Source organism: Ambystoma mexicanum, chromosome 2q (genome assembly GCF_040938575.1).
Source record: "Ambystoma mexicanum isolate Mex_15411 chromosome 2q, UKY_AmexF1_1, whole genome shotgun sequence".
In the NCBI taxonomy this organism is placed as follows: Eukaryota; Metazoa; Chordata; class Amphibia; order Caudata; family Ambystomatidae; genus Ambystoma; species Ambystoma mexicanum.
The window spans coordinates 1,481,459,397-1,481,484,964 of record NC_090924.1 but is presented as its reverse complement, the minus strand read 5'-3'; the positions used below and the strand labels follow the sequence as shown (position 1 = coordinate 1,481,484,964).

The 25,568-nt window shown below is 47.7% G+C and overlaps 1 protein-coding gene across 3 annotated transcripts in view; it reads right to left on the bottom strand.

Moving 5' to 3' along the window:
• The window catches only part of FAM13B (family with sequence similarity 13 member B), a 694,693-nt gene that overhangs the window by 108,450 nt on the left and 560,675 nt on the right, over positions 1 to 25,568 (bottom strand). For 2 of the 3 annotated variants that reach the window (XM_069649076.1, XM_069649078.1), the window contains exons 19-20: positions 16,124 to 16,207; positions 15,849 to 16,030 (exon numbers count right to left, since the gene is read on the bottom strand). In XM_069649076.1, coding sequence (XP_069505177.1) covers positions 15,849 to 16,030; positions 16,124 to 16,207 — 266 coding nt within the window. The remainder of the gene's footprint in view (positions 1 to 15,848; positions 16,031 to 16,123; positions 16,208 to 25,568) is intronic. The other variant, XM_069649077.1, reaches the window with a different exon arrangement.

Here is a 25,568-nt window from a genome sequence, read left to right as displayed (position 1 = left end):
TGGTAAGATCCTTTTTGGGTACAAAGAAGTACCCTGAATAAATACCGTTGTTTACCTGTAGAATAGGCACGGCTTCTATGGAGTCCTTTCCTAGAAGGGTCTGCACCTCCTGCAGTAGGATTTGCAGGTGGTGCAGCGTCTTGATATTCGCGGTCTGAATTGGGGTGGTCGGGCAAATTCTATACAGTACCCGTGGCCGACCGTCTTCAGTACCCACTGGTCTGTTATCCCCTCCATGCGGTAAGGAAAGATGTTAAACACCCCCCCGACCGGAATTGCATGGGAGGGGACTTGAATCTGCAGATCATTTCTGACCAGATGCCGGGGCGCATCTGGAGTTTGAACCTCGTCCTCTACCTTTTCCACGCTTTTGTCCCCTTGGTGGATAAGTGACGGAGGTATTAGACCCTTGTCCCGAATTCCAGTTTCCTGCATTTAACTGGGTCTGGGAAAAATGAGATTGCCCACGAAAGGACCGGCGCAAGCTGCTTCCTCTCTGAGGAGAGGGTTTCTGGGTAATCTGTAGAAGGGACTTGAGTATCTTATACTCTTTCTTGGCTGTTTCAAGAGCATCGTCCACTGCCTTGCCAAACAGGTTGGTTTCCTCAACAGGTTTATCAGTGCTGCTTGGGTCTCTGGCTTGAAACCGGAGTTCCTCAGCCATGCATGTCTCCTGAGCAAGGTACCTTGTGCCAGGGTTCTCCCCGCTGTCTCGGCAGCGTCCAGTGTGTTTTTGAGCACATTCTGGTTTACCTGCTTGCCTTCGGAAACGATGGAGAGCAACTTGGTCCTTGTAGGTTCTGGCACTTCCTGAAGGCCTTCTTGTAAAAGGTTCCACTGGATAGCCAATAGCATGGGATTATTGGCTATACGGGTGGTAAACGCAGCAGCCGTTTTTATTCTTTTCCTGAGTGCATAAAGTCTCTTGGATTCCTTATCAGGTGGTGCCTCACCTGTAGACAGGGGAGCACCAGCCTGTTTTCTAGCGGTGGTAACCACTAACGAATCCAGAATGGCAGGATCCTTGATATAGGTAGGGTCGGTCGGAGAAGGGCGAAACAGCTTCTCGACCCGAGGGTTCACCGCCCTGGTCTGGGCCGGCATCAACAAAAAAGGTGCCAACCTCCTCTTGATTGAGATCAACAAGGGGATGGCCTGGCTGGCCGGAGGTTTTTCTTTGAGTATATCCTCCACGAAATCAGAATCTGGTAAGGCCTCTTGAGTGGCGATCTGAAAATGGTCAGCCGCCTTCTTCAAGATGGCGTTGAACGCCATCTGGTCATCCACTGGGGAGGCTTGCCGAGCCGGCGTGGAGGGGGGTGGGGGGTGGATGGGAATCTAACCACAGGACATCGGGGTCCTGGGTGGGAGTAGGGGACGTCCAGGGTTTAGCATCAACCTGACGGCTGTCCTCCCAATTGTCCATAAGACCTGTCTGATCATCCACATTGTTGTTTTCTGATTATAAGTGTCTATAACATCCTCATCTGTGAGGACACTGGTATACTCCTCATGTGGATCCTCCAAGGTCCTTTGAAACTTAGATACAGGAGTAGAACTAAAGTCTTCGAGGTCTCTTGGGAGCCAGGGCCTCAGAATGAGACATTTTTCTAATCTGTCCATACATCCCTCAAATGTATCCCTGGTCCATGAGGATGAACCAGCGGGGTCCAGGGGAGAAATGGTTCATCTTCCCTTTGGCGTCGAGATTTTTCCCCTAATGTGCCTGTCAAAAGGCACAGGACTCAACGTAGTCCTGGTGGGGTTCGGGGCGCTATGGCGTGTCCTTCGACACGTCTCTCGGCCGTCCTTTGTGCTTCACTGCCTCCTTCAACCGCTCCTTCAGTCTAACTGCCGAAGTAATCCTTGCGATGCTCTCGGCAATGGTAGGAGAATCCAGGCGGTCTACCGGCTGAACCAGAGGCTGAGCAGAGGATTTTGCCGCCACCGGGACAACCGGAGGCTGAGCGGTGGATTTAGATGCCACTGGAGGATCGGGGGCGGTTGGGGGGGTTGAACCAGGGGTTGAGCAGTGGATTTTGCTGCCACCTGGGCCATAAGCGTGTCTTAGTGTTAGCGACCTTTACCTTGGTGTGCCCAGTCGCAGGCCGCGACTGCCATTGCGGGGAAGGCTGCTGCCGATCAGAGGATCCCGTCGAAGATTGACGGTTCCGTTGGCGCTTTGGTACGCTTTGACATAGCCGCTGAAGCAGGACCTTGGGTTGTGCGTTTGGTGTTATGATCGTGTGTGCCCCTGTCGCTGGGTGTTTTCCCCCTAGCGTGACTCGCGTCAGGCCTGGTGGGGGCGGGCGTCCTGGACCGAGAGCAACCTGCAATTAGGTCAATGGCTTCCGACACAGAGGCCTGGTCATCGCTAGTTCCCCCGTCAATTTCGGCGGTTGCAACAGCGGGGGAAGCGCATTCGGCCTGTGACATGCAGTAGGCCGTCCACCGCTTTAAGCGGCGCTCCTTAAGTGTCTTAGGGCGCACTAGTCTACAGGCCACGCAACCCGCTTCTTTGTGATCGAGGGCAGAAAACTGTTGCACCGAGCGTGCTCGTCCTTCCAAGGATATTTGGCCCTGTACGAGGGACAAAATCTAAATGGCGTCTTTTCCATAGCGAAGGACAATTAGAGCGCTGACAAAACCCAGGGAGCAGAGAGGGTGAAAGAGGAAAGGCATACTTGTAAAGGATATGTCCACCTGACCTACTCTCCCTACTGTGTAGGCCGGCCAGAAGGCCCAGCCACGCAGACGGCAGCCCCGCTGGGATCAACTTGCGTCGAAAGTCTGGAGCAGTCGGCGTTGTTTCACAGGATTCAACAGTCAAAGTGACTTAACGGGAATAATGACAAAGTTGATAATAATGACAATAAAGCTCTATGTAAGAGCTCTGCATTAGGGCGCAAGGCATAAAATAAGCAGTGTCGCATAGCAATTTGCTATGCAATTCTGTAGGTTTGCTAATCAAATGGGCACTTGTGTGGCAAAGTTAGTTATTTAAGTTGCCCTCTTCTATTAAATCACAGCTCTCCATGCATTCCTCTCTTGTCCTTGGTGCTCTGTCCCATTAACATAAGTGGATTTTATGAAGGGCAAGTAGAATTTGTAAGAGATGTTTGAAACTTAACATTTACTTTGTTTGCAGTAAATGTCAAATAACATTTCATAGGTTTTCACTGTGCATTGCGGCCTCTGGGTGGCAGCAGTGTTCCGAACATAAAGTGGGACATGCACCATTTTACAGAAATCACATTTTAAATTGGTTGTCCTCCATTGCTTTGGGTAGAGCACATTTCTCTTAGGTTGAATAGGTAAGACAATGCATTACTTACCGTAAAAGCATTTCTGATGGTTGTATCTGCTTAGATTCACATGCTGTGCATAGGTCCGACATCCAGTGGTCACTGCGGAGTATTGCATTTTGTTTTTCGTAGTCGAAAAGGGGACGTCGACAAAGCGTGTCTGTAACACTATCCCTATAGTGACGTGCATTGTACCCACAATCCCTCACGCGTCGAGGTCCCTCTGTTTGTATTTTTCTGCCCTGAGGGAGCCTTCTAGACGTGAGAGTACAGAAAAGAGAGAATATATAAAAAAGGTGTCTATGTTCCTTCCATCCGAGCGGGGAGGAAGGGTGGGCGCATGTGAATCTAAGCAGATACAACCATCAGAAATGCTTTTACGGTAAGTAATGCATTGTCTTCTGATGTTTGTTAATCTGCTTAGAATCACATGCTGTGCATAGCAGTACCCGGAATTGGCGGTGGGTTATGAGAAGGAACAGTAGAGAAAAGATGTCTTAATACTGCCTGTCCCACCTGGGAGTCAGATCTAGAGTGTGTATCTAGACAGTAGTGTTTTGTAAAGGTGTGCACAGAACTCCAGGTAGCCGCTTTGCAGATGGACTCAAGGGGAACATTTGCAATGAATGCTATGGAAGCCCCAGTGCCTCGAGTGGAATGTGCTCTTGGCTTGAAGGGTAGTTCTCTCTTAGCAAGAGTGTAACGGAGAGTGATGCATAGAACAATCCATCTAGATATAGTGGACTTTGAAACTGCATCTCCTTCTCTTCCTGCTGCCACAGAGACAAAGAACTGATTAGTCTTTCTCAGTGGTCTGGTTCTTTCCATGTAGAACATGACTGCTCTGCGTACATCTAGTGTATGCAGACTTTTTTCTCCCAAGCTGGAAGGGTTTTGAAAGAACGTTGGTAGTTCTATAGACTGGTTTACATGAAATTTTGAGATGAATTTTGGTGCAAACCTTGGGTGTGTGCGTAGAACCACTTTATCTTTGTGAACTGTTACGAAGGGGTCTAGTACAGAAAGAGCCTGTAGTTCACTTACTCTCCTAATGGAGGTGATAGCTATTAGGAAAGCAGTCTTAAGAGTGAGGTCTTTAAGAGTTTCTTTGTGCATGGGTTCGAAAGGGGGGCCCATGAGTCTAGAAAGTACCACATTTAAGTCCCATCCGGGAGCTGGGTTAGCTATTGGAGGGTGTATTCTTTTTACCCCTTCCATGAAGGCTTTGATAACTGGTATCTTCCACCACGACACTTTAAGTTGGGAAGTGGTGTATGCAGAAAGTGCCGCTAGGTGGACTTTAATAGAATTGAACACTAGACCTGAATCCAGTAAATGGGTCAAGTATAGGACAATGTCAGTAGGAGAGCAGTCAATTGGGTTGATGCTCCTATTTGTACACCAGATGACAAATCTTTTCCATTTGCTAGCATAGCAGTGGCGAGTATTTGGTTTTCTGGCTTCCCTGAGGATGTCCATACATCTCTGTGGGAGTTGTAAATGTCCAAACTCTATGATCTCAGGAGCCAGGCTGCTAAGTTCATGGTCTGAGGGCATGGATGCAGTGTTCTGCCCTTGTCTTGTGACAGCATGTTGTACGGGCAGGGAAGTTTCACTGGGGGGGATAGGGACATCTCCATCAAGTGAGCGAACCATGGCTGCCGGGCCCACATTGGGGCCACTAGTATCATTGTAACCTGCTCCTGGTGCATCTTGTGCACCACTTTGTTGAGAAGGGGAGTCGGGGGAAAGGCGTAAACAAATTTCCCTGACCATTGAATCGACAGACCGTTCCCCTTGGATTGGTTCTGGGGGTACCTGGAGGCGTAACTTTGGCATTGTGAGTTTTCCATAGTTGCGAACAGGTCTATTTCCGGAAAACCCCATTGCGTGAAGACGTCTAAGACGATGTTTTCGTGCAATTGCCATTCGTACTCTTCGGGCAGTGGGAAGTCTCTGCTGAGCTTGTCTGCTAGCAGATTGAGTTCCCCTGGTACATGTTGCGATAGTAGAAACATGTTGTGTCTGAGAGCCCACTTCCATATATTCTGGGACAGTTTGGACAGTCCTGGAGAGTGAGTGCCCCCTTGTTTGTTGAGGTAGTACATGGCTGTGGTGCTGTCTGTGAGGACCATCACTGTCTTTCCTTGCAGGTGTTTCTGAAAGGCTTTCAGTGCCTTGAACACTGCTAGAAGTTCCAGCAGGTTTATATGTTTGGATGCTAAGCTCGGAGTCCACGCTCCGTGAGCAGTCTGATGGGATAGGTGATGCGTCTGTGGTTAGAGTGGCTTCTACCGCGGGTGTGGCAAAAGTCTTCCCTATTAGCAGGTTTTCTTTTGTCCACCACCTCAGCGAAAGTACTAAGGCCTGCGAGACCACCACTAGATCGTCCCATTGTCCGCTGGCCTGACACCACTGGCTGTTGAGCCACTCCTGCATTGGGCGCATGCGCAGACGCGCGTGAGGTACCAAATAAATACATGACGCCATCATCCCTAGCAAGCGCATTGCTTTGCGTACCATCACCTCCCGACCTGTTACATAATGGGGGATCTGAAACAGCATGTTTTGGACCCTCTCGTTGGAGGGGAAGACGAGGCCGTCCTTTGTTTGAATTAGAGCCCCTAAAAATTGTTTGGTTTGGCTGGGTTCTAAGCTGGACTTCTTTTCGTTGATGGAGAAGCCCAGTTGGTACAAAAGGTTTACGGTCTTTTGGGTATTGGAGAAGCATGTTTCGTAAGAATCCCCGGTTATGAGCCAGTCGTCGAGGTAAGGGTATATTGGGATGGATAGCCTTCGCAGGTGGGCCGCTGCTACTGCCAGTACTTTTGTGAATACTCTTGGAGCAGAAGCTATCCCGAAGGGTAGTACTCTGAATTGGTAGTGTTTGTTCTCTATCTTGAACCTGAGGTATTTTCTGTGTGCTGGCAACATTAAAATATGAAAGTATGCATCTTTCATGTCTAGCGTTGTCATGTAATCCCCTTGTGATAACAGTGGGATTACTTCCTGCAAGGTCACCATACGGAACTTCTGTGGTTTGACAAAGTAGTTCGCTGGGCGCAGATCTAATACAGGGCGCATGGTTAAGTCCTTTTTGGGTACAAGGAAGTACACTGAATAAATACCTTCTGTTACCTGAGATAGGGGGACAGGTTCTATTGCTTCTTTTTTCAGCAGTTCTTTTACTTCTTGTAAAAGAATGGTGAGGTGCTCCGGTGATCTGCGTTGGTTTCGTGGGGGTTTGTACTTCGGGTAACCGTTGAATTCTATGCAGTATCCGTGGGTTATGGTTGATAATACCCATCGGTCTGACGATATTCCCTCCCATGCCGATAGGAACGATGTTAGGCGGCCCCCGACCGGTGATGCATGGGAGGGGACCCGAATCTTCGGGTCATTTGCTGGTATTGGGCGTGGAACCTCTGGGGCTGGAGCCACGACCTCTTCCTCTGCCACGCCGTTGGCCTCTTTGACTGAACTGGGTGTTACCCTGGTTAGAGGGCCAGTTGGTAGCAGAGTAACATTGTTGTTGGTTTTGCTGCTGTCTTTGGCCACGAAAGGAGCGTCTATTACCATAGCCTCGCCTGTTAGGGGGTCTAGATATTTGATCAAGAGTCTTGATGGTATCAAACTCTTTCTTAGCATGTTCTAGTGCCTCATCAACTGCCTTCCCAAACAGATGCGTCTGTTCTATGGGTTTATTGATGAGGGAGGCTTGGGTTCCGGGTTTAAAACCTGAATTGCGTAGCCAAACGTGTCGTTTGAGAAGTATTCCCTGAACCAGGGATCGGCCAGCAGTTTCAGCGGCATCTAGGGAGTTCTTAACGATGCCCTGGTTTACAAGTGTTCCCTCTGATATTACAGTTAGCAGACGTGACCGCAGGGGTTCAGGTGCGTCCTCTGCCTCGCTGCGCAGCTTGCTCCACTGTGCATCTGCGTAGCTAGCTAATAGGGAGTTGTTATTAGCAATTCTAGTAGAGAAGGCGGCGGAGGTCGTGATTCTCTTCCCAAGTGCGTACAGCTTCTTGCCTTCTTTGTCAGGTGGTGCTTCACTAGTGGATAGTGGTACCCCTGCTCTTTTCCTTGTGTTGGTAACTACAAGGGAGTCCGGAATAGAGTGCCCTCTGATGTATAAAGGGTCAGAGGATGAAGGGCTGAAGAGCTTTTCTATTCTAGGGTTGACCCCTCTTACTAAAGCTGGATTAGAAAGGGAAGGAGAAATTCTTCTCTTAATAGAAGCCAGGAGTGGAATAGACTGGCTAACGGGGGCTTTTTCTTTAATAACTCTTTCTACAAAGTCTATGTCTGGAAGAGCTTCCCCTGTGTCAAGCTCAAAATGCGCTGCTGCCTTGCGCAATAGTGCATTGAGGGAAGGTTGGTCATCTATGGGAGAGGAGTTCCCAATATGTGAATCCTTGAGAGGAGAAGGGTGAAAGGCATCAGGGTCTGAGTGCACTGATGGGGATTGCCACGGCTGCACTGACGGGGATTGCTAGGGCTGCGATGTAGCTGTATCCTCTTCGAAATTAGTGTAAGGATCTTCTTCGAACCCCTCTTCCTCAAGTTCTTCTTCTTGCCCACCCAAACACTCCTCATCTTCCTGAAGGTATTGCTCCTCCTCAGTGAGGTCATATACATCTGTGGAAGGGGGAACCAGCCTAGGAATCTTGACTCTAGGGTCATCCTGGGGCCATTCTCTTTGTCTTTTGTGAGTGGGTGGGTCGTGGTTTCCTAGAAACCTTTCCATTTTCTCCATGCAAGAATGGAGTCTTTCAAGGGTCTCATGGGGTACCCCTGAATAGTCTAGAGGGGGGAAATCTGTGTTTTCACCTTCGAACCGCTTCGAACGCTCCCACAACGTCGACGAGAGGTTACCGTCTCCTTCTGAAAAGCCCTCCGGTAGTTCAGAAGCGTCCTTAGATGAAAGGGGCAGTTCTTGGCTACCTTTGTGCTTTTTCGTCGCGGTATTCGACGTTTGTTTCGTCGTCCGCGCACGTTTGTCTTCGGAGACAATTCTCGCTAGGCTCTCGACAACGAGTTTGTCAGTCGAGGGCTCTGGTGTCGACGTTGTGTGCGTTGCGCGTTGTACCTCGACGGCCGCTCTATGGAGCGTTACGTCGGATGTTTTTGGGGTAGCGCCCGTGTTAGATGAAAGCCCAATCGCTGGTCGCGGCTGCGTTTGCGGGTGGGGCTTGAGACCTTTACGGTCTGCGGTAGACGCCGGAGTGCCCTGCGTCCCCTTCGGCGCTGATGGATCCTTCGTTCTCGACGAAGAAGAGCCGTGGGTTGTATGTTTAGCCTTATGGGGTTTATGTGCGTCCTTGTCGCCGGGGTGTTCATCCCCATAAGCAGGGCGTGAGCCGAGCCCGTCGGGGCCGGGGACGGACGTCGAGGAGCGGGAACGCTCCTTCTGGGGGTTCATGACTTCCGGAACGGACGTCGAGTTATCGCCCTCCTCGTCACTTTCAGTAACAGCGGCAGCGGGTGAGGAAACTGACTTCGACATCGCGTAGTCCGCCCACCTTTTAACCCTTCGTTCCTTAAGGTTTCTAGGTTTCAAGAGCTTGCAGGCTGCGCAGCTGTCCTCTTTGTGATCGAGGGGCAAGCAACGATTACAGAGCTTGTGCTTATCCTTCCAAGTATATTTGCCCCTGCAGCGTGGGCAGAACTTAAAAGGTGTCCTCTCCATAGCTGAGGCAATAATAGCTGGCGATAACAACCCCAAGGGAAAGAAAGGGGAGAAAGAAAGACATTCTCAAAGAGAAGATAAAAGTTCGAACCCCCACTCTCCCTACTGTATGTTGGCCGTCGAGGCCAGGCCACGTGTTCGGCAGCGCCGAAGGATCTCCTCCGCTCTTCCTCTCCGCCGAAAATCTGTTCGGCGGAGAAACAGCTTCACAGCTAACGTCGAGGGGAGGGATCGTTAATAATATATTAAGTATAACAAAGGACTGAGGTCCGTGGCAAGTATTAGCAATGTCTCTCTAGGAGCTCCGCGAAAGGCGACCAGAAACTGGGCGGAAAAAAACAATCTGAGGGACCTCGACGCGTGAGGGATTGTGGGTACAATGCACGTCACTATAGGGATAGTGTTACAGACACGCCTTGTCGACGTCCCCTTTTCGACTACGAAAAACAAAATGCAATACTCTGCAGTGACCACTGGATGTCGGACCTATGCACAGCATGTGATTCTAAGCAGATTAACAAACATCAGAAACTAGGTTACCCGACCTGCAGGTCTAGCTGAAGAATTTGCAAGGCCCGACTCCTCTCACTAACGTCTTATTTCAGCAGTACGCAAAAATGCTGTATTTTTCCTCATTTCATGTCTTGTGTACAAATAACTTCTGCTGACATTAAAAATATGAGTACAACATTGGTAATCAAATTGGTCTGTCTGCTTATTAAATCTTTTTTGATTAGCAAACTCTGCTAATCAATTTTTGAAAACTAATTTATGCCTTGTGGCGACCAGTAATCTGGGCGGAAAAAACAATCTGAGGGAATTCGGCGCGTGAGGGATTTTGGGTACACTACACATGTTAGGGTTACAGACACACCTATGCCGATGGCCCCTTTCCATCCTCGAAAGACAAGATGCAATACTCTGCGGTTACCACTGGATGTCGGACCATATGCACAGCATGTGATTCTAAGCAGATTAACAAGCATCAGAAATAAAGTTTCGGGGAAATTGAGGCTCAAACGCGAACATTTCAAGCACTAGGCGGCATCCATTTTGTGAAATGGATGAGTCTCCACTGCTTCCGTTAAGCTCTGCCCTTGCGGCACTAATGAAGCAAAAGCCAGCCAGCTGTAATAAACAAAAGCTACCAGTAGGTTGCTTTGGCTTCATTATTGCCAGAGATCAGAGAATGCAGACATGAAGGCTGCATGCGGGTAAGTGCTTGTTTTTTTTTCTTCTTCTTACCAAATCACTACAATTATAAATACAACCGGGTTGTATTTATGATTGCTGTAGTTTTCGTTCTAACTTTCCCGCTGCCCCGGGCCGGAGGAGCCAGGGAAACTTAGAAAGAAAACCACAGCAATTATAAATACAACTGTGTTGTATTCATGACTGTGCCCGCTTTCGCTTTGAGTCTCCCGGGCTCCCCCGGCCCAGAGGAGCCCAGGAGACTCAAAGCTGAAGCCATCACAATCATAAATACAACTTTGTTGTAGTTATAATTTCAGCGCCTTTGCTTGTAGGCAAGTCCAGGCAATTATTATAAGAAGTGACCTTGAGAGTAGATACCCAGTCCAGGTTATGCCCCTTATAGTGAGTAGGTACATGGATCTTTTCTTCAAAAACCAGATTGGATGAGGCCCGACAAGGCTGAAACACGTGTCGGTACTCCTGTTCAGAAGAGAACTGCCATAGCATTTCGGTGCTGGACTGCCCATGTGGGCGGGACAAAGACTGATCTGCAAATGTATATTTCCATTCTGTGAAAGGTACAGTGAGCTAATGATGATGATGATAGGTTATTTATAACGTGCTAAATACCCAGGAGGTTTCCAAGCGCGGACGCGGGGTTCGAACCTGTACTGTTCGTGTCATCTTGCTTCCAAGGCGAGCACGTTGTCGCCGAGCTATCCTCCCGAGACGCTAAAGTGTGGCTGCGGACTCTCGAGTGGGTACCTTGCCAAAGAACAGGTCATTTAGCTGTGTTCGTTCTCGCAGAGGGGCGCCTATGGACATTTTTTTTACTTCAATAACTAGGACACTGGAGATTGATATATCACTGGTACATTGTTAGGCAGAGTTTGTATGCAGTACCCTTTGGGACCACTAAACACAACTATGACTACAGGTGTAAGCAAAACCAACCTTTGGTATAAATCTGTACTACACAGTTTTTGGTAGCAGAGCTGAGCAGCCAGGCTGATCTCAAGAGGGAATGTGAGCAGTAATGATGTTACACAAAGGTCTACAAATAAACTCTTACAGGTTTCTTGGTTAAACACCTATTAATTTATTCATCAGTCAGTTATAAAACATTCACTAGAAGGAGGCAGTTAAATATCACACACAAATATATGCTTCAGTACGATAATCGTTACATTTCTGAGGTATTCAGACTACTTTGAAGGAGGAGCAAAAAGGAATAGGTTCAGAACATGAAAGGATTACAATTATTCTTAGACAGTGCAGATACTTTGAGTTCACCAGAAAAGTCCATTCAAAAGGCTAGGCCAAAGTCAATGGGCTAAAGTCTTGGATAGGATAAAAACAGTTCTGGTAAGTAAACAGTAAAGTCTCTGTAGAAGTTCTCAGAAGTAGTTTGTAAAAAGAAGAATTATATGTTGGGTCACAAGCTGATTAGTCCTGCTAGTTGCAAACGTTTCAAGCACTTTCACTGCGAGAGGTAAAGTCTCGTTTCACAGTACCTTACAAATGAAGAAAAAGATGCCGCTGAAGACTTCAGTTCCTGCAGATCTCACTGTTCCTGAGCCTCAGTCGTGGGGACAAGAGGGAGGACGTCTGAGGACTCATGCACTGCATTGGTCAAAAAGCTGGCACGTGGCAAATCTTCAGTTCCAGTAGCTGTAGTAAAGCACACAAACTGGTGTCCCTCTCCCTGGTTATTCGGTTTCCTGCAGCACTCTGAGGAAAATACAACCAGCTCCAAGAATGGTATCCAGGTGGCTTAGTGTCAAGTTGATTGGTCCCACCAACTCAAAGGGAGAAGTCGTCCTTGCAGGGCTTCTCTGTCGAGAAGAACTTAGCGATTCGGACCTGCAGCAGGGCTTCACCGGGCAAACCAACGGCCCAGGAGTTGCAGCTGCCATCCTCTTAAAGCTTGTCTTCAGTTCTTTCGTTCCAGTGGTCGACTCGGCCTTCCAATCAATACATACAAACTACTTCTGAGAACTTTGGCAAAGACTTTACTGTTTACTACAAGAACTGCTCTTTCCTATCCAAGACACTAGTCCATTGATTTTGGCCTAGGCCTATTGAACTGAATCGAGTCCTCTAGTGAACTACAACTATTTGCACTGCCTAAGAAAGTATTTGTGATCTATTCTATTAACCTGTGCCTATGTACTCCTATTTAAAGTGACTGAAATGCCGTTTTGCTCCTATTTCAGGGGAGCCTAATTTACTCAGAAACGTATTGGTTTGGTACTGAAGTATATTTGTGTACGATATTAAGTTGCCTCCTTCTAGCGAATGTTTTCTAAATGACTGTGTAAAGTGTTTTACCAAGAAACCTTGAGTGCAAGTGTCTACTTAAACCACTGTGATTGTAAGACCTCTGTGTAACATCCTTGTACTGCTCACATTCCCTCTTGAGATCAGCCTGGCTGCTCAGCTCGCTATCAAAAACTGTAGTACAGACTTATACCAAAGGTTGGTTTTGCTTACACCTGTAGTCCTAATTGTTTGTGGAGGTCCCAGAGGGTACTGCATGCCATTCTGCCTAACAGGAATCCTGCACTACGATTCGAAGGTCGGCGGTAGCAATGGGCAAACCTCAGATCAGCAGCACTTTGCGGTTTCAGCTTCTCACAAACAGCACCACTATGGTTCTCCGATACCTTGTGGGCTTTCTTTGCTTCTGGGGTCCAGCACTCTGTTGAGGTGGCGCAGGCTTGGTTAGTCCTGCTTTGAGGGAGTCCAAAGGATCTTCCTGGGGCTCGTGTCCGACTTAAAAACAATGCACTCGATTCTGGTGTTCCTCTCCCTGGCACTCCGTTCCTGCAGCAGCAAATGAAAGTACAGCCAGCTTCGAGAGGATTTCCAGATGAGTTTGTCTGGGGGTGATTGGTCCCACCAACCCAAGGGGAGAAGTCGTTCTTTGCAGGCCTTCTCTAGTCGAGGTGAATTTGGAGCTTCAGCACAGCAGCAGGGCTTCACTGGACAAACCAACGGTCCAGGAGTTGCAGCAAGCATCTCTTCCAAGTCCTTCTTCGGATTCCTTCGTCCAATGGTAGACTATGCCTTCTGTCTAAAAGACATTGCCTTTTATGGGGGTTTCTCCCATTCATTCATAGTCTAGCGGTCAATCACAGCAGGGCTGCTGTCCTCCAAGGACAGCCAGCCAGTCAATCACGTTTAGGTGCATTCCTGTAACCAAGGAGACTAAGCACAGGGAGTTTCGGGCACCTCCCTTGCTTCCTGCCATGCCAGACACGCTGGAGCCAGAGGCAGGCTTCACTGGTGAATCCTGCCAAAGACAAAACGAACAAAGGTGCCAACTCTGGTTTGTCGCGCAGAATACATCTCAGGAAGGACCTTTCCAACAAGTAATGGCAAAAAAAGCAGACCATGGCCATTTTGACAAAATGGACACCCACTGGTGCTTCACTTTAGTTGTAAATTGCAGCCCGCGGTAGAAACACTCAATGGTAGTAAAAAGTAAACCACTGCCACCAGCCATTAATTGTAAAAAGTGTAACATAAAAATGTTACCTTAGAAACTAGACAAAAGGGGGATACTAAGAAACACCTGCAGCACCCTATTATAAGATAGTGTGTGCTGGGTCTAGAAAGTTACAAATGGAAGTAAAGTCAATTTCACTTCACTGCTCTTGGAACCTGTTTCACCAAGAAAAGGTATTTAAACCTTTGGGAAATCTAAGAGACTTCCCTGTGTCACTGCACTGAAGGTGCTTTGTGTCACAATGTAAAGATGATGCCTATGGAGTTTGTCAGACTCCAAAAACAAAAGAAACAGTGTTCAAATCACAGACAAATACGAGAGAGTGGGAAAAAGGTCTCACTCGCTCCAGGATAAAACTTAAAAGTCCTAAAGTCAGGCAAAAGAGCTGGTGGTCTGTAAGGTAGAAGGCAATTGGCACATTTCTGAGAATTCTCCCTAACACTACCCATCTGGAATAGCTAGATTCAGAGACAGGCCTGCTGCACTATGGCCCCAAGTCTCAGCAATAGCACAGACATCATTTTCATTATCTTCACTATATGTAGCTACTTCAACAGCGTGCTTTACCAAAGACCTAGTATTTAGCATCATAATCTTAAGGTCGGAGACAGGAATAATCGTACTTCTTAGGAAGGAAGAACCCCTCCCACAGCGTCAAGAACAAGGCCACAGTTCACCTGGGCAGTAGACAGTTCACCGGGGGAGGAGTGGCCCCTTGAATCAGAGCCAAACCTCCTTGATTAGACTCTAAATTAGAGCCACAGTATCGAGAGCTACTAGAGTTCTGCACATCCCGCGACTCGTCCCTTCCTATAGTGGAAGGTGTGGGCAGTTGTGGATTATACAATGGTATTCCCGTGAGGCAAGTCTGCTACCGATACTTGTACACAGCCCGACAGCAGCAAAGAGGTAGCATAATCAGGAGTAATACCTTCAGTATTACAGATATTACGACTCACCATGCAGTGGGGATCAGCCCTCTGTTCCCTGTGGTCGTAAATACTCCTGGCAGCCGCAATAGCGGCTAATACCTCAGCAATACTCATTAATAAGGCCATGTGAAAGGAGCCTGCACTTCCAACCTTCAGGACCGCAATAGGCCGCTTGTGTTCACGCCTGTGTTGCAAATTTCTATGGCGCGGTAACTACAAGCAGTCTGGGCAATGTAGTTTAGTGCGGGATGCCTAACAAAGGAGCACGTTCAGCAGGAGGATGACTCGGCTGCACTGTAACGAAGGCTTACAGCTGAACGCAGTGTTCGACTTTCAAAAGCAATTACAATTGATAGTGCATAAGCTCAGCAAGCAACTTTAAGAAGTGATATGAAGGAGCACAAAAATATATCTAAAATCACGATACTAAAATCAAATTACTAAATTCAAATGTTAAAAGTCACAGTAATAAATGCTAAAAGCTAAAGGACAGTAAAATACTGCAGTAAAAAAGCTGCAATTTACAACGTAAAGATGATATAAATAAGCTAGTATGTGGCAACAATGTAACACGACCAAAGTCATGCAGTAGACTTTATAGAACAGCCACAGACCGCTTGGAATTTCGTGCCGGCGCTCTCGCGCCTGTGTGTATGCAAGTGTGGTCCTCTTATGCACCCCCCAATCTATCCCAAAGTCTGTCTTACTGTTCAGTCTGTTACCTTGAGAGACTGGCTAGAGTCAGTGTCAAATACCATGTTCTCTCTCATAACCCTCTGACAGGGTTGACTGAAAATCGATCTTCACACATTAACAAGCCATTTTTGCATGTTTAAGTGCCTTCAGGAGTTAAACCGTAAAGTATGGTTAATCAACGGGCACAATTCTTACAATTTTCCACAGATGTCATAGCAGATTAAGATCAGGTGGTCATCTACAATAGTGACAAGCAACCAGGGCTTTCATGCAATGCAAATGCCCACAAGAGAAATTTGAAGTGCAGCCTCATTTGCATAGAATTTGGGATCAAGGGTTTATGAAGTTTGGGCAAGGCGCGATTATAGGGCCCATTTCCCAAATCAGTCGTAAAGACGTCACTCTGCCATACACGACGAAACAAAGCATGGAACCAAACGGAACAGACAAGATGCGAGCTAGTCCAAGGGCATCACATTCACCTTTAGTCATTTGAAAAAGTAGAGCGCTATACATACATAGAAGATGCTCGGGAACTTGACAATCTGATATCGAGGGCCATCTTTTGTTGGAACTCTTCAACTTTAGGGGACACATTTTCCTCCTCCTGCTTTCTAATGTGTTCTGTCTCAACAATGGGACTAGCCGTCTCGCTGCTCTCAGAGGACATACTCAAACACTCTTCGTCTTCCTCTTCCTCCTAGACAGAAATAACAGTGATTACATTTCTGTCAAATCCCTCTAGAACGGAGACAATGCTGCATATATTCATAGTACTGCAGAATATCAATACCTTGATTTCTTCAAAGAAATGCGCCGTTTCTCCTTCAATAATGGGCTGCAACATCGGTCCTCTGCGTTTGGTGGATGGCGAGCCCTGTAAGTTTCACATTTTGTAGGGCTCTCAGTTACACATCACTGAAAACAGTTCACAATATCTACTGCACATTGAGTTAGGTCTCATGACGCCAAAGAGCACCTATATCATTAGACATCAATGTTGGCGAAAGCAAATGAGCACTTAGTCAGAGCTCAGAGAGACACACACAATCATGTACCTAAAAGCAATAACAACGCATGGCAACATTCTACAGGCAGCTGCCCATTCCCTATGAAGGACTGTCAGACAAATTGCTTACCTTCCATAAAATGCACTTGATGGAGGCAGTCTTTCTGCCTCAGATTCCTGCAAATTCAAATAACTCCAAAATCAGACTGGATCAGGTCTTTAAAAAGCCGCCAGGGGGGGGCCTGTGCGACAATGGCCAACTTGGTCACAGTAATGGATGCCGTCAATGCCAGGTGAAACGTAGCTTCAATACGATACCTAATACCACATGCTCCACGGGGATGAAATGAAAAAAACTGCCACAAAAAGAAATCCACACAGGGCATATGCAAAACATGATAGGTCAACTGTTAAGGCAGATTTCCTATGGTGGGGATTCCAGGGCCACATTTTGGGGCCTCAATGCTGTGCCCCCCTGTCTGTTTTGGTTCACAGATGTTAGCCAAAGTTTGTATGCAGTACCCTTAGGGTGCACTACAACAATGCAGACTACAGGTAATAGGAAACACAACCTTTGGTATAAGCTTGTACTACACAATTAGGTAGCGTGTTGAGCAGCCAAACTTATCTCAAGAGGGGTCAATGTGAGCTGTAGGGGAGTTGCACAGAGATTCACAGTGACAAGTATTCAAATAAACACTTACACACAAGGTTTCTTGAATAAACTATTTATCAGTCAGTTAGAGTAAGCCTTCTTCAGAAGGGAGCAATATAAAAGTAACACTCAAATACACTTCAAAACACACACTATTAATATTCTAAAATCAGTAAAGACCCTTTTGGGATGGCCCACCGACACTACCTACACCCTCAGAGGACTTCAACAGCTAGGGTGCTGGGGACATTAATATCTTACTGTTTGCATTTAGAATACTGTTAGAAGTTGGTAAAAGAAGAAGGTTATTAGAACAAACAAGAGACCACAAATATTCTGAAGCAGGCAAATACTTTTGGATCTCCTAAGCAGTGTCATTTAGTATAACAGGCTAGGCCAAAGTCAATGGGCATAAGTCGTATATAGTGTGAAACACTTTCGGTAGTTAAGTAGAAAAGCCTTTGCACAATGTTTTAGAAGTCTTTGAAGAAAAGAAGAATCAAATGTAGGACCACAAGCTGATTATACTTGTGAGTATTAGAAGATGCAAGCAACTCTACAATAAGAGGTAAGTTCAATCAGACTTTACAGTGCCTTTGTATAGAAGAAAAAGTGCAGCAGTTGACTTCTGTTCCTGTGCAGCTCAGCAGATCTCCCTGTTCCTGGGCCTCAGTCTTGGGGACAAGAGGGAGGACTTCTGGAGAATCCTGCACTGCAATGGGACGGTCACCGCTCGCAACCGGCAATCTTTACAAGTGGCACTTCGGTGTTTAAGCTCCTTGCGACTACCGCAAATAGAAACAGCGGTTCCTGGCTGTCGAGATGGACTTCCTAGCTTCTGGGGTCCCGCACTCTGTTGAGGGGGCTCAGGTTCGGCCAGTCCTGCTTCCTGGGAGTCCGGAGGATCTTCCTGGAGCTCTTGGCCAACTTAAAAGAAACGCACACAATCTGGTGTTCCTCTCCCTGGCTATTAGGTTTCCAGAAGCAACTCTGTGGAAAAGCAACCAACTCAGAGAGAATGTCCAGGTGGCTTACTTTTGAGTAGATGGTCCCACCAACTCAATGCGAGAAGTCGTCCTTGCAGGTGCTTCTCCGTCGATACAAATTTGGAGTTTCAGCAAAGCAGCAGAGCTTCACCCGGCAAACTAACGGTCCAGGAGTTGCAGCAGGCGTCCTCTTCAAGTTCTTTGGTTCCTTCGTCCAGTGGTCAACTTTGCCTTCCAAGCCAAAAGCCTTGACTTTTATTCAGTTCTCTCCCATTCATTCAAGCCTAGCTGTCATTCATCCAGCAGGGTGGCTGTCCTTACCGGACAGTCAGCTGGGCAATCACTACAGAGTGCATTTGGGTCTCCTAGGAGACTAAGCACAGGGAGTTTCGGGCACCTTCACTCGTGAATCCCGCCAAAGGTAAAGCTAACAATGGGACCAAACCTTGTTTGGCGCACAGAGTAAATCACAAGAAGGACCTTTCCACAAAGAATTGGCAAAAAAAGAAGACCAGGGCCATTTTGACGAAAATGGCACCCTTGGGTGCTTTACTGCAGCTGCTAACGCAGCCCGCGGTAAATGCACACCACGGTTGTAAAAACAAAACCACTGCTACCAGGCATTCAGTGAGGAAAGGGTAACAAAAAATGTTACATGAGAAGCTAGACAAAGGGGATACTGGGTAACCCCTCCAGCACCCTATTGTAAAATAGTGTGTGCAGGGTCTAGAAAGTTACAAATGTAAGCAAAGTCCATTTCACTTCACTGCTCTTGGAAACAGTAGTTTATCCCAGAGAAGGTATTTAAACCTTTGGGAGATCTGAAAGACTTCCCTGTGTCACTGCACTGAAGATGCTGTGTGACACAATGTAAAAGATGATGCCTATGGAGATTGTCAGACTCCACAACCAGGAGAAACAGTGGTCAAATCACATTAAAATACATGAGAGAGTGGGAAAAAGGTCTCTCTCCAGGTTAAGAAAATCCAGTCCTCAAAATCCAGCAAAGTTGCTGGGGGTCCGTAAGGTGGAGGGAATTAGCACATTTCTGAGAATCCTCTTTAACCTCAACATTTCTTTTTTTTATATAATGGGTCAACATAGCCAACATAAAAACGATAAAAGAGTGCTGCCTCCCTACCCAGCTACCAGGATCCCAAGGGAGAAGAGAACGAAACCAGACCCAGGACAAGAGCTCAAGTGCATGTTGAGAAAGTAGATAAAAGAAATAAGGAACTTGAGAGTAAAGGGGATATAAGTCACATTGCACCGCTTGAGGAACAACGACGCTGAACTATCACTAGAACAATAAGAAAGGAGGTGGTGCTTTAACTTTACTTGACTAAAGTTGTTTCAAGATTCCTAACGCACATATCCCAAAGGAACAATGCCGCAAGCCACATCAAGGCGCAGATTTAAATTACAGTATATGCAGAAGACTTTTTGAACACATCACCAATATAGTATCTCTGCTGCTGCTACTATTTTTCACAAGGACAATCATCTTTAACACAATATTTTCTCTACTTGCCCATCTTCACATTGTATTGGGACTTCTTTATTTTTCACAAGAGCATAGATCTACAACGGACAGTTTTTTCTACTTTATCTTAAAAAAATGTATTGGGACTATTTCTATTTTCCAAATTTTTTATATTTTTATCAGCACTATTCTTATATTTTTCAATGAACCACATAATAATGGAAGTGGTTTGAAAATCAAATATTTGATTATTGTCATTGGATGCAAGATGTTTTGAAAAGGTATATACAGCTTGCCTCACTCCCCTGAAAAAAATACTAGTATTTCACTATAGCCCGGTACTAGGCAAACTGTAAGAATGTTTTCATATCCTTATGTACCTCATCTTTCATAATAGGCCGATCAATACGCTGCAGAACATCTAACACAACAGACATCATGGCTATTGCTGTGCTTCCCTTTTCCCTTCTCGTGTTGTTTTTATTTCTTATTTTATCTCACACTGAATCTAACTGATGAGGTGAATGTGTCCTTCTGGCAGAATGTTAGTGAAGTTAAAAAACAAGTAGATTTCCAGTTAGAACAGGAAATTGTATTCCGCCCAGTTGTGGAGACAATAAGGGCTATGAGAAGTATTGCTCAGAAGGATGGGTTGATGGAATAATGGGATGCAAAGCAGAAGCAGTATGGACTGTACCAATAGAAGTGATAAAAAATGATGTGTGCCGTGAGGAATGGAAAAAAACTGCAGCATGTTTAACATGGGTGGAAGATGAAGCAGGACCACTACCCATAACCAAACTGCAAGCACCAACATTATGCTTTATAAATAATGGTTCAGTAAAGCTTGGTGACAAAGAAGGGTACACACACATTATGGGTTTAGCAGGTATGAAAGTTGGCACAGCTGTACTAATGGAACATCACTGGGCTTGCAGCACGAGATCTTATGTGCAACTTCCATCCAACTGGGGTGGCACATGAGGAGTATGGGGCCTTGACAGTGGCCATATACTCCCCCGAGGGAGCTGCAAGGTAAAATGGAGGAGCAAGTAGATGACATAGGGCATGATAGCTGGTTCAGTTATCTATTCTCCTGGATGCCTACACGGCTGACGGATGCATTCAAATTTCTGTTGCCAATTTTGGTACTGCTCCCAATGGCTTTTTGCATCTTGAGAATAGCAATAAACAAATGTAAAAAGACTGGCAAGAAGACACTCCAAATGACCGTAATGGTTAATGTGGCTGACACTGTACATCGGTACACTCAAACTGATGAGGAAGTTTACTGTCCCATGTACCCATTGGGGCCGCCAGTAAGACATCATGGAGCATTGTTTACATGCTCAAAAGATACCCATAACTACAATGAACACTGGATGAAATGTGATACCAATTGCGAGTGCTGGCTTATGACATGCAGTATAGCTGAATATGTAGCCAAAGGAGGCAACATGAATATGATGAGAAAACATTAATGTGTGGTCGATGATTCGACCAGAGGGGGAATGTAGTGGGGCAATTGTTGACTAGAGAGCATGTACCCCCCCTGACATTCTCTGAATAAACGGAATTACAAAATCAGAAAGAGCACATTTGAAACTGCACTTTAAACTCTCCTGGAAACGCAGCTGGCACAAAGAATAGTTTCTTCCGCTACACAAGTAGGGACAGATGAGGTGTTAGCTTGCACAAGTAGTGTGTTTTAAATAGAATAGACTAGGTGACAGGTAGGCGTGTACCAAGATAAGGGTCTCACTACACATGTAGGGCAGCATGGCTATAATAGGTAGGGTCATGATGCAGCGTACCCATAGGTAGAAAAATCATGTGCCAGGCATGCACCGGGACTCGGTAGATAGCAAATAAATGCAGAACAAATGTATCCTGCCGAGGAACAGAAACGTGACAAGCAGTTGCCATTTTCTTGCACCAGCAGAGAATTCAGCTTTGCAGCTTTTTTAAAAAGCCCAGTTAAGCATGCTCCAACAAATACAGTTAATTCAGGTAAAATGCTGTAGCTATCTCCAAGGAATGTGAAGGCGCAAAAACTTCATAGGGAGTGTGCATGTTTGTTAATCGGCTTAGAATCACATGCTGTGCAGAGACTAGCGAGCAGAACCCGGAGTTGGAGGTGGATCGTGAGAAGGAACAGTAGTGAAAAGATGTCTTAGTACTGCGTGTCCCACCTGAGAATCAGATGTAAAAGGAGTGTCTAGGCAATAGTGTTTTGTAAATGTGTGTACAGAACTCCAGGTTGCCCCTTTGCAAATGGACTCAAGGGGAACATTTGCAATGAATGCTTTGGATGCTCCAGTGCCTGGAGTGGAGTGTGCTCTAGGCTTGAAGGGCAGTTCTCTCTCAGCAAGAGTGATGCACTGGACAATCCATGTAGAGATAGTGGATTTGGAGACTGCATCCCCCTCTCTTCCTGCCGCCACTGAGACAAAGAACTGATTAGTCTTTCTCAGTGGGCAAGTTCTTTCCATATTTGTATTTGGTGTAAGGCGCTTTATAAATCAATAAATACAAACACAAAGCGCTGTACAATGGAACAACATAATACATAAAAACAAACAATATAACGGTTGAAGCAATTACATTATGAACCAATCAACAAAACAGTGAGAAGAGCAATTAACTGCAGGGGATAGGGAGAAAAGGGGAGTGGATAGGCGGGGGAGTGGTGGAGAAGGGTAGGAGGAGGGAAGGGGAGGGTGAGAGCGGGGAGGCAGGAGATGGTCGGGTGGAAAGAATAAGGAGGGGGGGAACGAGAAGGGGGGGAGTTTCAAGGAGGAGAATGGAGGAGGAGAGATTTAAGGGAAGTACGGAATGAGGTGAAGGTGGTGGAAGAACGGATAGCAAGAGGAAGGGAGTTCCAGTGTAGAGGTGCAAGGAATTGGAAGGAGTGGAAACGGGAGGAGGCACAAGGGGACGGAGGTACAGTGAGAAGGAAATGGTCAGCGGACCGAAGGGAACGGGAGGGGGAGTAGAAGGAGAGAAGGGAGGAGAGCTAAGGGGGAGCGAGACCATGGAGGGATTTGAAGACAAGGCAGAGAAATTGAAATTTAAGTTGGGAGTGAAAAGGAAGTCAGCTAAGGTAAGAGAGGTAGAGAGGAGTCACGGGAGATAAGGAGACAGAGGGTACGAACAGCAGAGTGGTAGATGGATTTAAGAGTGGCAAGATGAGAAGTAGGAAGTCCAAAGAGTAGGGAAGAGCAGTAGAAGAGGCGGGAGAAGATAAGGGAGGAGATTAACAGTTTGGTAGCGTGGAAAGTGAGAGAAGGAACAAGTTACTTACCTGTAACTGTTGTTCTCCAGCATGGGTCTGGCATGGATTCACATGCTCATGAATATTCCCCGTCGTCAGGCTGGGAATCCTCGGTAAAGAAAAAATCAGTATCAGTTTCGTTTCTGATCTGTCTTTCGTAGTAGTAACCAATCACTGATCTCTGCGTCATACTGACCACAGCCAATGACTGCCCTCTACCTAAGCCCCGCCTCTGGCAGCCATCTTCAGATTTGGTAGCACGTGAAGAGGCATTATGACCAAGCGAAGAGCCGCAGAGGGGTAGGCGGGAGGGTTCGCATGTGAATCCATGCCAGACCCATGCTGGAGAACAACAGTTACAGGTAAGTAACTTGTTCCTTCTCCAGCATGGGGTCTGGCATGGATTTACATGCTCATGAATATAAGAATAAATAGCAGTACACACATGCACAACCACGGGGGGGTGGCAAAAGGCTCAACATTAAGCAATACAAAAAACTCAACATTAAGCATCTCTTACCTCCTCACCAGGCTCACCTTAAGCGAACAGGTTGCGCAGCACTGCTTGGCCGACCCTGGACTCCTCCCTGGAATCCCGATCGACGCAGTAGAATCTCGTGAAGGTGTGCGTCGACCTCCACGTAGCAGCCCTGCAGATGTCCAGCAGGGGCACATCAGATAAGAACGCCGTAGTAGCAGCGATCGCTCTGGTCGAATGGGCTCTCGGACGGCCTGGCAGCGGTCGGTTAGCCAACCGGTGGCAGTGCATGATGCAGCCGGAGAGCCATCTGGAAATAGAAGACTTCGAGAGAGCCTTCCCTTGATTCACAGGTCCAAAGTTCACGAACAGCTGTGATGTCCTCCGGAAACTCTGTGCGGTCCACGTAGAACTTCAGCGCTCTAGCCACATCCAGCGATTGCAAAGTCCTCTCGGCCGGCGACGAAGGAGACGGGAAGAAAACAGGTAACACCAAGGGCTGGTTAAGATGGAAGTCCGACGGCACCTTGGGCATAAAGGAGGGGTGCGTCCTAAGCACCACCCTCGAGGCATGGAAAGTCAAGTACGGTGCTTTGCAGGATAGGGCCTGGATCTCTCCCACTCGTCGTGCGGAGGTAATGGCCACCAGGAATGCAGTCTTCCACGACACAAACTTCATCGGTGCGGAGTGCATCGGCTCGAATGGGGGCCCCATGAGCCTGGTCAGCACCACGTTAAGTTCCCACGCCGGGGCCGGAGCCTTCACCGGCGGGAACGACCGGAACAGTCCTTTCATAAACTCTTTTACCAGTCGATGGGACCATAGGGACGTCCGTCCTGTGGTTCTGGTATATCTGGAGATCGCCGCCAGATGAATCTTAATGGAGGCATGGGCTAGCCCAGCCTTTGCCAGCGATAGCAGGTACGGCAGCACTTGAGGGGCCGTAATCCGTAGGGGGTTGATCTTCTGTGCTCGGCACCAGATAGAGAACCTCTTCCACTTATGACCGTAGCATTTGAGAGTCGAGGACACCCTGGCCTTTGCAAGAACCTCTCTGCAATCGGCCGGTATATCGTAGCCTCCAAACTCTAGCGCTACAGGAGCCAAGCCTGCAGGTTCAGCGACACCGGGTCGTGGTGGAAGATGGCGCCTCCTTCTCTGGAGAGAAGGTCCGCGTCCGCCGACAGCTTGATGGGAGGGGACGTTGACGAGTCCAGAAGGTCCGGGAACCAGATCTGCCTCGGTCACGCCGGTGCGACGAGGATCATCCTGCACCGGGACCTCTTGAGCTGGCTGATGAGTCGAAGCAGCAACGGCAACAGAGGGAACGCATACAGGTATAGGCCGTCCCAGGGGAACGAGAACGCATCGCCCATGCTTCTCGGCTGGGGAAACCTGCTGGCGAACCTCTTGCACTTCGAGTTTGTCGCTGTTGCGAACAGGTCGATTTGGGGTTTGCCCCATCGTCGGAAGAGTTGATCCACCTGATCCTGGCGCAGTACCCACTCGTGACACGCGCGCAGCTCCCTGCTGAGCGAGTCGGCAATGGTGTTGCTTTCCCCTGCTAGGTGGAAGGGAACCAGGAACATCCCCTGGGCGACCGCCCAGTGCCACAGATCCTGTGCCTCCTTGGATAGGGCTGGGGATCTGGTGCCTCCCTGCTTCCATATGTAAAACATTGTCGTGGTGTTGTCCGTGAAGATCCGCACCACCTTGCCCTTGAGCGACGGGAGGAACGATTTGAGAGCCCAGAACACGGCTCGTAGTTCCAGGACGTTGATGTGCAGGAGCCTCTCCTCCGGGAGCCAGAGGCCTCTTGCGTGGAGATCTCCGGTGTGGGCACCCCAACCTTCCAGGGAGGCGTCCGTCGTCACCGTCTCCTGGTACGCCCGCGTCTGAAAGTCCTTGCCCGCCGTGAGGTGCGCTCGAACGCCCCACCACTGAATCGCCCGCCGGAACACCTGGTTGAGGGGGACACTGTCTTCGAAGGTGCCCGATGCCTGCATCCAACGGGCGTCGAGAAATTCTTGAAGAGGGCGCATCCGTAGTCTGCAGAGGCGCACCAGGTAGATGCAAGAGGACATCATCCCCAGGAGGGACTTGATGGACCTCACCCTGGCCACGTCCGTGGCTAGCAGGCGCTGCACTTTGCCTAGAATGGTCTTCATCCGTTCTTCCGACGGGGCCGCCAGGCGCCTCACTGTATCGAGCTTCGCTCCCAGAACCAGGGCCACCTGCGACGGCACCAGGTGGGACTTTGGGTAGTTTATGGCGAATCCCAGGTCTGTGAGTAGCTGGACGGTCCTCGCAGTGTGTTCGACGGCGAGTTCCCTCGTCCTTGAGCGGATGAGC